At 36.0% G+C, this 16,493-nt stretch overlaps 3 protein-coding genes and 1 long non-coding RNA gene across 4 annotated transcripts in view; 1 reads left to right on the top strand and 3 right to left on the bottom strand.

The window, feature by feature from the left end:
• The window catches only part of LOC104701011 (putative UDP-glucuronate:xylan alpha-glucuronosyltransferase 4), an 8,835-nt gene extending 6,192 nt beyond the window's left edge, over positions 1 to 2,643 (bottom strand). The window contains exons 1-3 of the mRNA XM_010416632.2: positions 1,884 to 2,643; positions 596 to 1,056; positions 9 to 394 (exon numbers count right to left, since the gene is read on the bottom strand). Coding sequence (XP_010414934.2) covers positions 9 to 394; positions 596 to 1,056; positions 1,884 to 2,616 — 1,580 coding nt within the window. The 5' untranslated portion in view covers positions 2,617 to 2,643. The remainder of the gene's footprint in view (positions 1 to 8; positions 395 to 595; positions 1,057 to 1,883) is intronic.
• LOC104701010 (protein argonaute 2-like) lies at positions 5,058 to 6,628 on the bottom strand. Its single transcript, XM_010416631.2, has 2 exons — positions 6,058 to 6,628; positions 5,058 to 5,891 (listed from the first exon to the last, which is right to left on the bottom strand). Exon 2 carries the CDS (start codon positions 5,878 to 5,880, stop codon positions 5,335 to 5,337), a length of 546 nt encoding a protein of 181 aa, XP_010414933.1. The 5' UTR covers positions 5,881 to 5,891; positions 6,058 to 6,628; the 3' UTR covers positions 5,058 to 5,334.
• On the bottom strand, positions 6,323 to 8,807 carry LOC104704560 (glycine-rich RNA-binding, abscisic acid-inducible protein-like). Its single transcript, XM_010420622.1, has 2 exons — positions 8,519 to 8,807; positions 6,323 to 6,498 (listed from the first exon to the last, which is right to left on the bottom strand). The coding sequence occupies exons 1-2, from the start codon at positions 8,805 to 8,807 to the stop codon at positions 6,323 to 6,325; spliced, it is 465 nt and encodes a 154-aa protein (XP_010418924.1).
• On the top strand, positions 11,609 to 12,831 carry LOC109125525. The gene is made up of 2 exons (XR_002032581.1): positions 11,609 to 12,019; positions 12,317 to 12,831. It is a non-coding gene; the product is annotated as an uncharacterized LOC109125525 (long non-coding RNA).

Raw genomic sequence — 16,493 nt, 5'->3', positions numbered from 1 at the left:
CTCTCCACTTCTCAATCCTCTTCTCCATAATCTTATCCAAACTACAATAACCCTTCAACTGCTCTGACATCTTGTCATATACTTTCCACCATTTCTTGTGCACCGAATCACTCGCAAACACGCGTCGTGCGCTCATGTCCCAATTGCAGTCATAGTCTCTATAACATACCCATGGCTTCAATCCCAAGTAGTGCACACCTTCTAGATTCTCCGGAAGATCATGTGGTCGCTGATTTTTTTCGTCGAAGTACTTCATTGTATTCACGCGTTTCGATAACCTGTGCCACCATACAAATATCTCATTGAGGAATCCTTGGTCTCCCCCGTTGTATGACTCGATCTTGAACGATTTCTCTATTAGATCTTTAAACATACATGCCGATGGCTCGAGAACCTGATGCCAAGAGAACAAAATTAGTATATGTTTTTTAGGCAGAAATTAACATTTTTAACTAATTATATTCAAAGGATGTGATGCATGAGTTTTTTCAATATTAAATCTAGCTTTTAGGCCAAATACGTCATATTAATTACGTTTAAAACGTTTTACCAAAAAAAACTTTAGATATTTTAAAACAGAATTTGGCTGTATTACCATGATTCCGGAGTTGAATAGCACTTTGTCGTTGCCTGAGGCTGAGAGTTGTGGATAGTAGAATAGATAATCAAGTTTCTTGAGGATGATGAAATCTGCGTCTATGAACACAAGTTTATCGTAGTCAGTTACTTGCCACACACGTAATTTGCTATAGTTCCACTCATTGTAAGAGTCCTTTTTCGAAAACGGACTGCGGATTCTGTCGATCAACCGTAGATTCCATCCCGCAGCACTGAGACCGATTAGAGACCTGTTGGTTATGGTCTGATCATGGAGGAGAATCATGTCCTTATGAGATCCTGATTGTCTTATGCTTTGCGCTAAGGCTATTGCCCCACAAACATAGGATTCTGAAGAGTGTAGTACTGTCACATAGGCGACTCGTAAGCGACGAGGTAAGGCTATGGCTGCCTTGGACTTAAGATTGCCTTCAGCTTTTGGTCTCCATGCTTCTTGGCCTGTAAATGATAATAGTTTAAAAGTTACAAGTGAGATAACGAGTAAGGATCCTTATATATTTTGATAAATGAAGGAATGAGAAAAAAGAGTGAGACGAGGAAAATTTGGTGAACAAGTAGGGTTTGTGGTAAGCAGGTATAAGGTTGTTGAGGATAAGCTTTTTCAATCCGATCCCCACCTAATTGTTTTTAATTTAAAATTGGATATAATTAATTATGATTATATTTATAATATCTACATATATACCTTTTTCTGGTTAAAAATATGTACATATTATATATATATATATATATATATATATATATATATGTTTCCACATTGACATATATACATTTAAAATTTGTTGTAATGAATATCTTCTAAGATTTTAAGAAAAAAAAAAACAAGTTTATAATGCCATTTAAATATGCAAAAAATAAAAATGTACTTAATATTACGTCAACAAAACTATATCTGCATACTGTGAGGCACGATCTAATCGCACCAACCATTAGTCTCATATTACTTTAATTACCAACTTTTCATTTTCATTTAAAACAAGTACGTGTTAGCAATAATGATCTACCAAAACACCTCTCCAATAGAAACTTCACCAAGAAGAAAAAAAAATGCATATTAATTACATATAATGATTTTTTTTTTGACAATTAGTAATAGTAAAATGTGTATTAGAAATTACTTAGAAGGACTATTATCTACCTTAAAATAAAATAAAATAATAATTTTGAGATAATATGTCACAATACAAGATTATGAAAACTATATATATATATTTTTTGTCGAATATGAAAACTAATATTTAAAGAGGGAAAAAATTATAATTTACCAAGTTGGGCAAACGGAGGAGCAACGCGACATGAACCAACAGGCATGAGAAGCTTCTGCTTCAAACTCGGGATATAAGGCTTATACACCCAATAATTCTCAACGCGCCTAACTCGCTCATCGCACCTGAAGATCTCATGCATAGGTCCACATGAGCCGATGAACACAACGTACACCGTCGAATCAACCCTTCTCATACCACTCTGGACGGCTAGATTCGCAACGGCCAAGTTAACCTGAAGCCTAAACACATCTCTCAGCCCTTTACTCTCCGACCACCCATCGCAAGGAACTCTAGCAACGATGACGTCCACGTCAGCATCAGAACCTTGTGGCTGAGGGAGAGGGATATCGGGACAGTTAGAAACTTTCTCATCGATCCACTCGGGGTAAAGACTCTTCCAAGTGACATTCTCCGGTATAGGATCTAGCGAAACGTACACGTTCTTTAGTATCAAAGGTCCACGAGCCTCGTAGCTCTCGCGGTCTTTCTCGTCGATGTTGAGGAAGCCAACTCGGAGCTTCTTTTCGGGTAGATAATCACGGATGAGTCGGAGCCATTTCGGGTTTTTGTTGACTTGAGGCGATGGTAGATTAATCTGTAACGTTGAAGATGATGAAGTGATCCGTAAAAGAGGTTTAAAAGGTAAGATCAAACCAAAAAGTGACAATGAGATTAGTATTAGATAGATCATGAATATTTTCCCTCGAGAATTATGGGTTTTTGTCCCCATTTTTTGATAATTATTCTCCTGCGTCTCTCTCCTATACCTATAAGTTTGTACACGCATTTTTATGTGCAAGGATTTAAAGCTTTATATGCACACTCATGTATGTTGCAAGGGCTCATTTGCATGGACGCACGTTGGTGTGGGAAAGTCAATATGTCTCTCTCTTTTATGGTTGGTTTGATTATGTTAAATCCCAATCAGTAATAAAAGTTTGGTTCACAATAATGCAAATAACAGAAAAAAGAGAAATATATATTAATTTGTTTTTTAAGGACATGTTTTATAAAGAAAAATATCATATCAATGCATGTTTACATTTCTTGAAATGGGAATGTATTTGACCAATCCATGCTACAATTCAAAATCATAGCCGTTTCATTATTTTATAATTCTATTGAATTTCACAATTTATAGGTAATATTATCAAAATTAGTAACTTACTATAAAGTTTTATATAATTTTTCAACTGTTATGAATGGTTAACAAGTTGTGGTGTNCTTTCTCATCGATCCACTCGGGGTAAAGACTCTTCCAAGTGACATTCTCCGGTATAGGATCTAGCGAAACGTACACGTTCTTTAGTATCAAAGGTCCACGAGCCTCGTAGCTCTCGCGGTCTTTCTCGTCGATGTTGAGGAAGCCAACTCGGAGCTTCTTTTCGGGTAGATAATCACGGATGAGTCGGAGCCATTTCGGGTTTTTGTTGACTTGAGGCGATGGTAGATTAATCTGTAACGTTGAAGATGATGAAGTGATCCGTAAAAGAGGTTTAAAAGGTAAGATCAAACCAAAAAGTGACAATGAGATTAGTATTAGATAGATCATGAATATTTTCCCTCGAGAATTATGGGTTTTTGTCCCCATTTTTTGATAATTATTCTCCTGCGTCTCTCTCCTATACCTATAAGTTTGTACACGCATTTTTATGTGCAAGGATTTAAAGCTTTATATGCACACTCATGTATGTTGCAAGGGCTCATTTGCATGGACGCACGTTGGTGTGGGAAAGTCAATATGTCTCTCTCTTTTATGGTTGGTTTGATTATGTTAAATCCCAATCAGTAATAAAAGTTTGGTTCACAATAATGCAAATAACAGAAAAAAGAGAAATATATATTAATTTGTTTTTTAAGGACATGTTTTATAAAGAAAAATATCATATCAATGCATGTTTACATTTCTTGAAATGGGAATGTATTTGACCAATCCATGCTACAATTCAAAATCATAGCCGTTTCATTATTTTATAATTCTATTGAATTTCACAATTTATAGGTAATATTATCAAAATTAGTAACTTACTATAAAGTTTTATATAATTTTTCAACTGTTATGAATGGTTAACAAGTTGTGGTGTTTGTGGTTGTTTCTCCACTCAAGCGTCTCATGAAAAATCACTCAAGCACTTCATAACTTGGGTCATCCGTAGAGACTAGTCCGGCTTTCGGCATGAGATTCCCCCAATTGTAAGAGAATAAAAATGCTGTAATTTTTTGAAAATATTATATTCTGTAAGTTATTAAAAATGTAGAAATTTCTTTTACAAATTAAGTAATATATCAAAAACATATATTTGAAAATTTTCAGATATTATGTGTAAATTAAATTTAGGATAAGAAAGTAAGTAATATATAGAAGCATATATAAATACAATTTATAACTTATAGTAAAAGAAGTAAAAATTGGCAATCTGAACAAAAATGTTGTAATTGTTTGAAAAATATTATATTCTGTAAGTTATTAAATTTTAGAAATTTATTTTTACAAATTGAGTAATATATCAAAAACATATATTTGAAAATTTGTGCAGTTATTATGTATAAATTCAATTGGGATTAGAAATTAAAGTAGTAAATAGAAGCATATATAAATACAATTTATAACTTATAGTAAAAGAAGTAAAAATTGGTAATTTGAACAAGAAAATGACACACATATATCTTTCCACTTAAAGATTGAAACTGATTTTTGAGTTTTGTGGAAATAAATCTAAGTAATCCTATGAATGGGGTCTCTCCCACGTTGACACGCCAACATGTCACCTTTAATATTCCATTTATTTTTTAAAGATTGTTTTAAAGGCATACATTAACTCGTTATTTCTTATTAGGATAGTAGTACCGGGCGCTACGCCGTGGGAAGTGTTTTTGTGTGTTTAATTTTAATTTTTTGTGTTTTTTTTTTCTTTTTTTTTCTACTTGTTCTTTTGTGTTTTTTTGTATGTTTGTGTTGGATTTTGTATAGTATTATGGTTGTTTTGATTGTTTACGATGTATTGGAGTTTGTTTGTTTTGTTACGTTGTTATTTTTACTTTATGTTGGTTGTTGGTTTGTTTATGTATTGACATATTCTATTGAGTATATTTTATTTTACTGTATAATTGATTAGTTGGTTTATTTACAAAGTATTCGAACATGATAGAAATAAAAGAAAGTCCATTGTGTGTCGGTCTAATTCAGCAGGCCTTTTTTTATTTTGTTTAACCGTGATGTTTATTTATGGTCCAATTCCCGTTCCACACATCACGCCTACAATTCCTGAACTGACGCATATCAGACCAGTTAAAGTACAACTTCTACTCGATGACTGACATTGCTTTGTGAAACGCCAACACGGAGTAGTCCAAGCACAATGATAAACCTTGTGTCGTGGGCTTCAGAGTATGACGATACCCTCTCGTAGCTGCAATCCCGAAGCGAAAGTCTTCACCAGGCTCAGTCTCACGAGTGAAAAAAGCTTTTACCAACACTGATCATACACTTCGAAGGATGCTCTTTTATCACAACATCCATCCCTTGCAATACATCACGCGGATTCAAAGACGTACTCCCTGTCATGTACTCTTTCAAGTCACGTAGCTTCAGCGCATTCAACTGCTTCATGGTAAACGTATAGCTACGACCTCTCAGCTCTTCAGTTCCCGGGAACTCCGCATTGAATGATCCCGTAGGCAGTTCAGCCGCCCTGAAAATGTTCTTCTGACCATCATAAGCAGTCATAGCAAAGGGAAACTCTTGGGGATTGTCGGTGAACACCTTGTCTCTGACCATAGCTAGCTCAAACCTCGATATCTTCTTAGTAGGATTATCTCCTTTGATTTCAACATCATAATGTCTTATGACAGTATCCGGATTGAAGTTGACTCTAAAGTGATTGACAAATAGATTAACACGCCGCACAACCACAACACCGCCTCTATCAGGTCGCTTCAGTGGTTCTTTCCTATCAATAGTAGACGAACCTTGTACAGATGGTCTTGGATTCATCACTTCAGCAACTGTCAAATTAATATACAAACAACTCTTAACTTATACAAAAAAAAATCACATAAATATGCCTAATGATTCATAAGTTAGTTGCAATCATTTATTTGTAATTGTTTTATGAAATTTTCCCCAATCTCAATTCCCAAAATTGAAGCTATGAATAAATTGAGAGCATACCACCAACGGGTTCAGAAACCACGACAGAGGTGGACGGAGAAGCCGAAGCTGGAGAAACCTGTGGCTTACGACACCAAGATCCCCTACCGGCGCCTCTAGCATGACTTACTTGTGTCACCTGAGCTGGCGGCGGCTGAGGAGCCGCCTGTGGTCAAGGTTGCTGAAACTGAGTCCCACAGCCACCGTGACCAGATGGAGGTCCCCAATGACCCTGGCTTCTGAAATCATGATGCTCACCACGACCTTGACCACGATTACCGCCGTCTCACTCTGTGCCGTGACCACGACCGCGATCTGTGCCGCCATAACTGCGACCACGGTCTCCTCCTCCTCCGTCGTAACCACGACCTCCGCCGCTTCTGCCACGGCCATCACCACGACCACCTCGGTAACCACCACGCTCCAATGGATTAGGATTTGATTGGATCGTACAGGAAGACACTTTGATGAAAACAAAAAAAATTGATTAAATGCAGTGAAGGAGATTGGTATCACGGCGACGAAGAAAATAAATTAAACGCAGTGTTCTGTCCACATAAGACGAATAAAGCTGTTAATTGTTTTAATTAGATAGGTGGTTGCTTCAATATTGAGGCGCTGATGTGATGTGTGAGAACAACACATTGTACTTTTATTATATTCATATTGACATGTTTAAATTTAATAACTTACAAGATACAGAATATAGAATAACTAAAATTTAATAACGTATTAATAACTTTTAAATTGTATATAATTGTATCTATTCTACTTGTTAATTGTATCTATAAATCAATAATTTAAATTTAATTATACTAAATTTAATAAAAGTTTACATAACATAAAATTAATTGAATTTTAATTTTGTATAGATTTCATTATATTACAAAACTTATATGATATGATATTATAATTTTCTCATAATTTCATATACTATAAATATATAATTCGTTAAATCTATGGTATATTTTGAGGAAAATATTGAATAATAAATTATAATTTTTGATGTTAGTTCTATCTATTTTTTTAAGATAATAAAATAAACCTATTTTAATGAGATAAGTTATCTTTTAATAAGCCTTAAACAATGTAACTAAAAGTAAATAAATAATAAAAACGAGATGAATTATTTACTAGAAAATTATAGAAATACATCAAAATGATGGAAAAATATCAGAGAAGAGAAACTGATTTGCCACTGGACTAAGGGAGTGTGGTTTCCCGAAGCTACACCAAAATTTGCTTTTATAACGTGGCTGAGAATGCACAATAGGTTATCTACGGGATATCGTATGTTAGTATGGAATCAACGGGTTGATTCATCTTGTGTTTTCTGTCAAGAACCGATAAAAACAAGGAACCACCTCTTCTTCCAGTGCCCCTACTCGAGTCAGATTTGGAAGAAACTCACATGAAGGCTTCTCGGCAGCCAACACACCACACAATGGGACCAGATTACAGCTCTCATCTCTAGCTCATCACTAGAGCCACACACCCTTTGCTTATACTATGGTATGCACTTCAAACTACGGTACACACAATCTGGAGTGAAAGAAACAATCATAGGCATGCTGAACAGCCTAGACCAACAGCTCACCTCGAGAAATTTATCGACAAGACGATCCAAAATAGGATTATGAAGGTTGTAGTCTAAAGATCGGAAGGTTAATGCGGAATTAACCAAGTGTTGGAAACACTTTGGTTGTAACAGAAAGTTTCAGGAAGCTGGTTTAGCTTGAGAACCGTTGGTTCAATTGAGTCTGGTTTAGGCTTAATCATCCACCAAGACGTCGACACGTTCTGCTCTCTTGTTGGTCACACGCCTGCACGTGTGAGGGTTTGTTAGACGACTCTTCTTCCTTATCGATCAATTGTAGAGTGAGAGAGAGAAGTTGTACAGAGAGAGAGAGAGTTCTGAGCAGTGGCGGATCCATAAACTTATTTAACATGGGGCACAAAATAATTAATCAAATATTTAATTAAATAATTAATTAAAATATACTAATAATAATATTAAAAATCCAAAAAAAATAAAACGTTAAAAGATTGTCATAACAAAAACATATTAAGAAGTCTTACAAAACTATTCAACTATTTTCCATATCTTGAAATTTTTTATCACTACTTCATTTGTCACCTTATATAAGTGTTNTAATAATAATATTAAAAATCCAAAAAAATAAAACGTTAAAAGATTGTCATAACAAAAACATATTAAGAAGTCTTACAAAACTATTCTACTATTTTCCATATCTTGAAATTTTTTTATCACTACTTCATTTGTCACCTTATCTAAGTGTTCTTTTTTAATAAAACAAACCATACAATAATTCAAAAATTGATCACCTATTCAGTTTGTAAAGTAGTTTTCACAATTTGAGGTACACGCGCCCCTAATTTCTCTCCCAACTTGCGATCTCTGCGACAAACTTAGGGTTCTTCTGCGTTTGCCTCTCCGGTCACCGGCGTTCCTTGCCGGTACCGTGAGAGGGCTCCTTGCTTTTATTTTCTCTTTCGTCTTTCAGTTCATTAGCTCCGGCGGTTGTGGCGTGGTTCTGCTCTGACCTGAAGCTCTGGTTGGTGGTGAGCCACCTCGTGGAGAGAGAATATTCGCTAAGGAGTTTAGGTCGCTGTTCTGGTGGCTTCTTGAGGACGGTGGCTTGTGCATTCGGCGTCTCTGGTGGAGCTTGGTGGACCGACCCTCTCTCCTGTGGTGGTTTAGATTTAGATCTGGTTCTCAGATCTTGGTTAGTGGTGTTTTCGTGAGGCATGGGAGCTGCTCGGTCTCCTCATGGCGGCTGTGCTCGTGGCGTTCCTGGATTCTGGTGTAGCTAGCCGGACTCTCCTTGCCTTCTCCCTTTTCAGTTTGGTGTTGAACCAGTCCTTCGCTTCACCACGGTGTTTATGTTTGTTGGTGTCTTCTTTGTTTTAGTTTCAGTCCGGCCAAGGAGTGTGCCTTGTAAATCGACGGAAGTGATGTAGCTTCTCGTTCTTGCATTGTGAGGTGATGATATGCTATTCTGTGTTCTCAATTTTTAATCTTTAGAAGATTAGCATTCTGGTTGTTATTTGGTTAGTTCGGAGAAGCAGCTATTTCGTTGGTTTTGTCTCACGACTCTTGGTCGGTTCAGTAGGATGTATTGTCCGTTTTTAGGTTTAGGACCGGAACAGTGAAAGCCGGAGAGACCAAGCTCTTATGATGATGCGCCTTTGGGTGTTGAAGCTATTGGGACAAGTTTTACATGTCGATCCACAGGTTCTCATAGCTGGGATTTGATTGTTTTCAGTAGTAGTTTTTTGGTTTTCTCTGTGTTAGTATTTGTTTTCGTGTCATTAGGTTATTTTAGGTGGTTTAAGTGATGATCTCACACCAAGTTGTGGTGTGTTATCTATCTTACTATGGTTAAAAAATGCAATGGTTCTCGATTAGGTAGCGTTGGATCCGCCTAGTGTTTCAGGGTTGTATTTGATCAACCATTGCATTTGTTTTGGTCCAAGTCTTTAGAGGTGAATGTAATGTACCTTTGATTTGGTTGTAATACCTTGATTAATGGAAAGTTGATGTTGAGCAAAAAAAAAAAAAAGTAGTTTTCACAATTTTCATTGCAGAAAAGCATCTCTTGACTGTAGCAGTGGCACCGGGTATAGTCAAAACCAACTTCAAAAGTCAATAAACAAAACTATGTGAAAAACGTTTTTAGACATGTAGAAAGACTTTGATTTAGTTGGGCTTGAATCATTAGTAGGTTTTTAATAGTTGGGCTTAAACCTTTATTAGCTTAATATATGTATAGCTTAAATTATGATACAATTTATATTGAATTTTAGTTTATATTGTAAAAAGAGCTTCCGTCGGACTTCATCAGCACGTGACGCACTAATAATAAGTGTTATTATTTTCTGAACTATAATAACTAAATCCCATGCAAAATTTTATTTTCAGGATTTAGCATGTGGCACGTGCCACACAAACTAAAGCGTATGTCCGCCCCTGGTTCTGAGTGATTGTAACCGACATGTATAAGCTCGAGTTTAGAGCGAAGTATAGTGGATTTCGATGTACCGACGCCGGCGAGACATATGGCTTCACATTGAAACCTGAACTCGTTAAATCTCTTGTGTCGTTTCGTTTTCTTTTAATCTCTTTCTTGTTACTTGTTTGATTTGTGTTTGATCTAGTCTTAAGTTCTTAGATTAGGTTTCACAGATTACTTCCCTACAACAAGCGGGAAATCAGCAATATGACCATCTTCTTATTTCTTGGTTTATACTCGATTTCAAGTTATAGTTTCAAAGCTTGATTTAAAGAAAAAAAACTATGCATTTGATCTAATACCGGTTTTTTTATTGAATAAATTTTACATTCATTAGAAAAACATCAAAATAATTAAAAACACCAAAAACATAATTTTGTCAAGTTGGTTCAATCAATATAAATTATTATAGTTAACAAATTATAAATAAAAAACCCGCAGAATATAATCAAAGTCAGAAAACCAAGACTGCAAAATTCCCATTGATTTGGCTAACTAAAATATCAGCTTGCTGGCTGCATGAGGACGTCTGCCTCTGATGAGAGCTTTGCCAACAATTTATCCTAGGATTCTTGAGATGCAGGGGTATTTAGTGATAAGAGCTTAGTGCGTACCATTTATGGTTTGAGAGTCTTTTGTGACTCTTGAGATGTGCTTGACCATATCCGTAAATCAAAAGAAACATTTGTTCATCATGTTGCATTATTTAGTAACATGCTCTACATAAACCGGATACAAACTTTGAAATAATGATAAATTGTTAATAAGACAAACAAAAGAATCATTTATCAAATTGAAATACCACCAAAACTTATTTTCACATTGATAGTGACACACAGGAAGAAAATGATAGACAAGGGATTATGTAGTATTTTGTTCCATATTTGTATCGATATTACTGGCACAGCATTCAACCACACTTGTATATATACGTGGCATAATGTAATGATAAGGAGCATCGGGTCTTGCTTTGTAACATGGTATCAGAGCCCTAAAAAAAAACCTCCATCGCTTTCCTCCTCTTCCTCTTTCTCCTCTTGTCTTCTCTCGCTTACTTTCTTCTTCTTCTTCTGCTAAACCCTAGATCTCCTCTCCATTCTCTTCTTCCTTCTTCGATGGCTCAAGCGGTTCACAAGGTCTTCACTGTGACTCACATTTAATCACACATCCCTCTCGTATTTGACATGCAGAAGATGAACTACGACGCATGGCGTGAACTCTTCGAGACTCACTGCTACAACTTTGGCGTCTACGGTCATCTCGATGGCAAATCCACTCTTGCTAATGACGAGGACACTCTTTGGAAGGAACATGATGACATCGTTAAAATATGAATCTATGGCACCATATCCCCCTCTCTTCTCGACACCATTCTCAAAACCCATAGCACCGCTCAACAGATCTGGACATTTATCGAGAATCTCACTACAAGAAATATGGGCATTAGTAGCATATCATTGTAGCATAAATTCACTAATTGCTACTAAAAGTGTCAAAATCGGATGTGAACACTATTGTAACATTATTGTAGCGCTGAGAAAGATTTTCAACAAGCGGAAATCCAAAAATCATTATTGAAGGTGGAAAATCATTCAGGAGGCAAAACACTTACCCAAATTTCTAGTTTGTCCGCCAAATTAAAACGTAGCTCATCTTTTTTTCCCCTAAAAAAACAACATTTATACAAAAAAGAAAATTCAATTCATTTATCCCTAATCTAAAATCAAAGAAATCTTCCCCTCTTCTCTCCACTTCTCCTCTCTCTTTGATCTCTACTCTCTCAGTCTCCGTCTCTCTCCAGCGTCCGCTTCGTCGGCGATTTCTCTTCCCTTTCTCCTCCATCATCTCAGCCGCCGTCAGCGGAGGTGGCCATTCACGGGGTTGCCAAACTGAGTCTCATGACCAGCAACTCGCCAAAGCCTTGACCTTTCCTCACTTAATCGCAATTGGTACTCTTATTATGAACTAATTAATCTTCTCAATGATACTAATTTTTAGGAATCGATGTTTCTTTGTAAGTCAATGAATTTCTCAATCTGATTTTGTGTCTGTAATATCTGGGTTTATAAAGTCTGTAGCTTTTTGTTATTTTTTTTGCTGGCTGAAAGTTAATTATTGTTTAGCTGTTTAATTACTTTACTCATGATCTTGTCCTTATGTACGGTATGATAATAGATTACGTGTCTTTTTTGTTTTTGGATGTGTTCTTCACTAAACCTCAGAGTTTTGGTTTGTATAAATTTTAGGTGTTGGATCAACAATTGGAGCAGGGGTTTATATTCTTGTGGGAACAGTGGCGAGAGAGCATCTAGGACCTGCTCTAGCCTTTTCATTCTTTATAGCTGGTGTTTCTGTAGCACTCTCTAGTGTTTTTCCTTCAGCTGGAAGTGCCTATCACTACTCTTACAGGTCAAACAGTAAAGTTGTAAGAAGGTCCAAATTTGATGAAGTTTACTTTTGCCGCGACATAGCAGTTTCATCGATGGTGAGTGGTCACAAAAGCTTCAGGAAATTGATTGGATGTTGTCTTGAGTTTGCTGGTCGAGTCACAGTTCTTTGCCTACATTGGATTTGATTCAGTTGCAAATATGGCAGACGAGGTGAAAGGTTGTGATGCTAGAAACAGCTAAACGTAGATAGAATACTTGCAAGAATGTGGGACGAAATGGGGACTTGTGAGAGTTTATTATATTATATGAGACTTGTGAACTGTATTCTGAATTATGCAAATTTTATACTACTAACTAACGGTTTGTGATAATTCAATAAAATAAATTACAGATTTTTTTATATCAATCTCTTAACATATTCCAAAATCACTAAAATTACATTATCAACTCACAACAACAAAAAAAATTCATGATATTTGATTTTAAAGTTTATGAAATAGGATTTAGGGTTTATTTAGGGTATACAGATTCATATTTGTAGAATATTTTTCTATTTCAAAATTAAGAAAAAAATATATAACGAATTATTATTTCATACTAAAAAAATAAAATAAAATAAAAATTATTACAAAATACAAAATGAGAATAAAAAGCTAGTTGAAATATTGAATTAGAATTTAGGGTTTATGGTTTGGGATTTAGGGTATAAGAGTATATAAGGTTTGAAGTATATATAAATCTACTTATAATATAAATACAAATACTAAACTCTTACTTGTAAATTATTAAATTTTCTACTTATAATAACAATGAAAAAACTATAATTGTATTATATTGTTTTATTACAAAATAAAAATAAGAATGAAAGCAATAGAGTCTTTGATGTTAGGGTATAGGGTATAAGGTTTGTGATTTAGGGTATAGGGATTGAAATTTGACCATAAGCACTAAATTTTGAATTGTAAATTATCTAACACCAATATCATAAAATATATCAAAAATAAAAAAAGATTCATCAAGTATTACAAAACTAATCTAGTATTTATTTTTTTTTTGTCGAAAATTAATCTAGTAATTTAAAAAATATATATTTCAAGTATTACAAATTTTAAAATGTAAACAGAAAAGCTGGTTTCTGATTGGTTAATCTATAGAGTTAAGGATCACCCCTTATTTAATACACACCGTTGATTGTATTAAAATCAATGGACTACCTTCCTTCCTTCTTTCTGACTTCCCTTCGCTGTCTCTATTTTTGTGTGTGAGAGAAACTCTTCCTCTTCTCTTATTGTCAGATTGTGATTGATTTTGATTTCCGTTTGTTTTTCTCAGGGACAGATGCTGGTTCACTTTCTGGGTTTATAGCCAAAAGTCTTTCTAATTTGGATTCTCCTCTTCTCTTCAGGTCAGATTTGTTTCGTTCTTGTGATATTCGGTTAGGTTAATGACTTGAATCTTCTGCTATTTTTTTCTCTCGTTTAGGTTATTGATTAAGATCTAAGATGAGATTTAGTATGGCTTTTCTCAGATTGATTTTGAATCTGATTTATGTGTGTGTAGGAGCTGAAACGGAGACATCACATGTATATAACTCAGTTTTCTTCATCACTTGTGAAGTTCTTGGTTCCTCTTCCTCTGATCCTTCTAATAGATTGTGTTTGGTATTTGTTTTTTTTATTTATTTACTTACGTTGCTGTTTGATGGTGAACTTTGCAGAGAAAAACTTCAGCTGGTGATTCTGGGACCATATGTCTGTCTGCTTATGTTATTTCGGTTTCTTGATTTCAGGTTGTTCAACAAAATACTGCTTCTTGCTTGTGTTTGACAACTGTCAAGAAGGAAGACAAGCTTGAGTTCAGCAAGATCATTGAGGCGTGGCAATTGTTATTGGTCTCTGCATATGCGTTATGACTCTTATGAAGAAATAGAGAGTTCACACAAAGCCAAAGGCTCTAAGGTGATATGCTGATGGAATGGCGTTGGCTGGTAAATGATATGAGTTGGAGATTTACTAGAGCTGCTTCGGTTTCTTTATGACTTGGTTTGGTGAAGAAATGTACTTGCCTTTTTTTATGACTTGGTTGGTGATTCATTTGTATCTTTTGGGTATTTGATAGAATGACTCTATGTAAAATGTATGTTTTATAAATTTAATGTAATATTAATTTTATTTATGAATCAATTTGCAATTTATATTTTATGCAATATAGGTTTCAAATAATTGAAATATATTACATTATAATATACATTACACCACATATATGTTATCATTACAAGTTACACACCACAAAATGTTTGCTATAAATACGAATATAATAGCACGAACTAAGCGCTAGTTAATAATATTAAATAGCGGAGTATTAGCGCTATAATAGGTCAATCTACCATAGCGCGTAAAAACTGCTATGGTAGAGGGCGGGGGAGAGGGTCTACTATAGCTCCTCATTATACATCGTTTTCAATTGTGCTACGAAAGCCCTTTAGTAGCATTTTGCTTGTGCTAGTAATGTCTATATTTCTTGTAGTGTCTCTTTAGAAACAACAAGGAGGCTCGGGCTATCCAACTTGACAACGAGCTCCATTCACTTACCATCGGCGATCTCTCCGTCCATAACTACTGTCAGAAGCTGAAGGCTCTCTCGGATCTCTTGACCAACGTTGATTCTCCTGTTACCGAACTTGTACTCGTTATGCATATGCTTAATGGTCTCACCGAAAAATACGACAACATTGTCAACATCATCAAACGTTGCCAACCCGTCCCATCCTTTGCCACTGCTCGCTCCATGCTTGCCGAGGAGGAACGCCGTCTCTCCAAACAAGTCAAAACAACCTCTGCCTCTATCGACTCTTCCTCTCAAAGTGCACTATACACGTCTTCAGGCCACATCACCAACAACAATCATCGTGACAACAACTCCAATAGAGGTCACTACAACGGCGCCACGGCGGTAACTACAACAACGGTCGAGGACGCGGCCGCGGACGGTGTTCTAGTGGCAAAGGACGTGGTTGACAGAACTGGAACTGGGGCACTAACTGGCGCATGCCACCTCCGTGGTCTCAACCTCTTGTTTCGGCCTCGCCGTGGCCACAAAGAAACTGGCCACACCAACCTATGGCCTGTCTGACAGCCACTCATCCCGCTGCTGCTGGCGTTCTCGGTTCCTATCCATACACACCACCTCCGGCTGTCCAACCAACACAACTCCCACCAAGCCTTGCCGCCGCGTTTGGGACGATGATGGTGCAAGATCCGGTGGATGGCAACTGGTATATGGACATTCTCTTTTTAATTCGAGCTCTTCCCCATTGGTTGTAGTCGGTAACAGAGCCTTTATTCCTACAAATGCTTTCGGTCACTCTGTTATCATGTATAACAGTCGATCTCTACATCTAAAAGATGTCCTAGTTTGTCCCTCTATCATCAAAATTTTTGTCTCGGTACATCAATTTACTAAAGATAACTCTGATTCTATGGAATTTGATCTGTTTGGTTTTTGTGTAAAGGACTTTCCAACTCCGATCACCCTCTTTGTTCCATTACGTCACCACCATCGGCCTCTCCATCTCCACAAGCCATGATTTCCACGGTTCCCAACACCATGTTGTGGCATTGTCGACTCGGTCACGTGGGAAACACTACTCTACAATCTCTTATTTCTTTTTCTACAATAAATTGTTCTAAAACTGACATGTCTCTTTGTCATTCTTGTCAGTTGGGGAAACACATTCGTTTACCTTTTGATTCTGTTATTTTTACTATTTCTGAACCATTTAAAATAATTCATTCCGATGTCTGGACCTCACCAGTTTCCAGCATCATGGGATTTAAATATTATGTCATTTACATTGATCAGTTTACTCACTTTCTTTGGGTCTTTCTTTTACTAAAGAAATCTGACGTATTCTCCACATTTTTATAATTCATGGCTTATGTTTCTAATCAATTTGGTCCTAGCATAAAAACATTGCAATGGGACAATGGTGGTGTATATCAAAACAACATTGGAATTAAAAATTAGATAATTT

Source organism: Camelina sativa, chromosome 7 (assembly GCF_000633955.1).
Source record: "Camelina sativa cultivar DH55 chromosome 7, Cs, whole genome shotgun sequence".
In the NCBI taxonomy this organism is placed as follows: Eukaryota; Viridiplantae; Streptophyta; class Magnoliopsida; order Brassicales; family Brassicaceae; genus Camelina; species Camelina sativa.
Note: the sequence above shows the minus strand (reverse complement) of the source record. Positions and strands in the feature narration are given on the sequence as shown.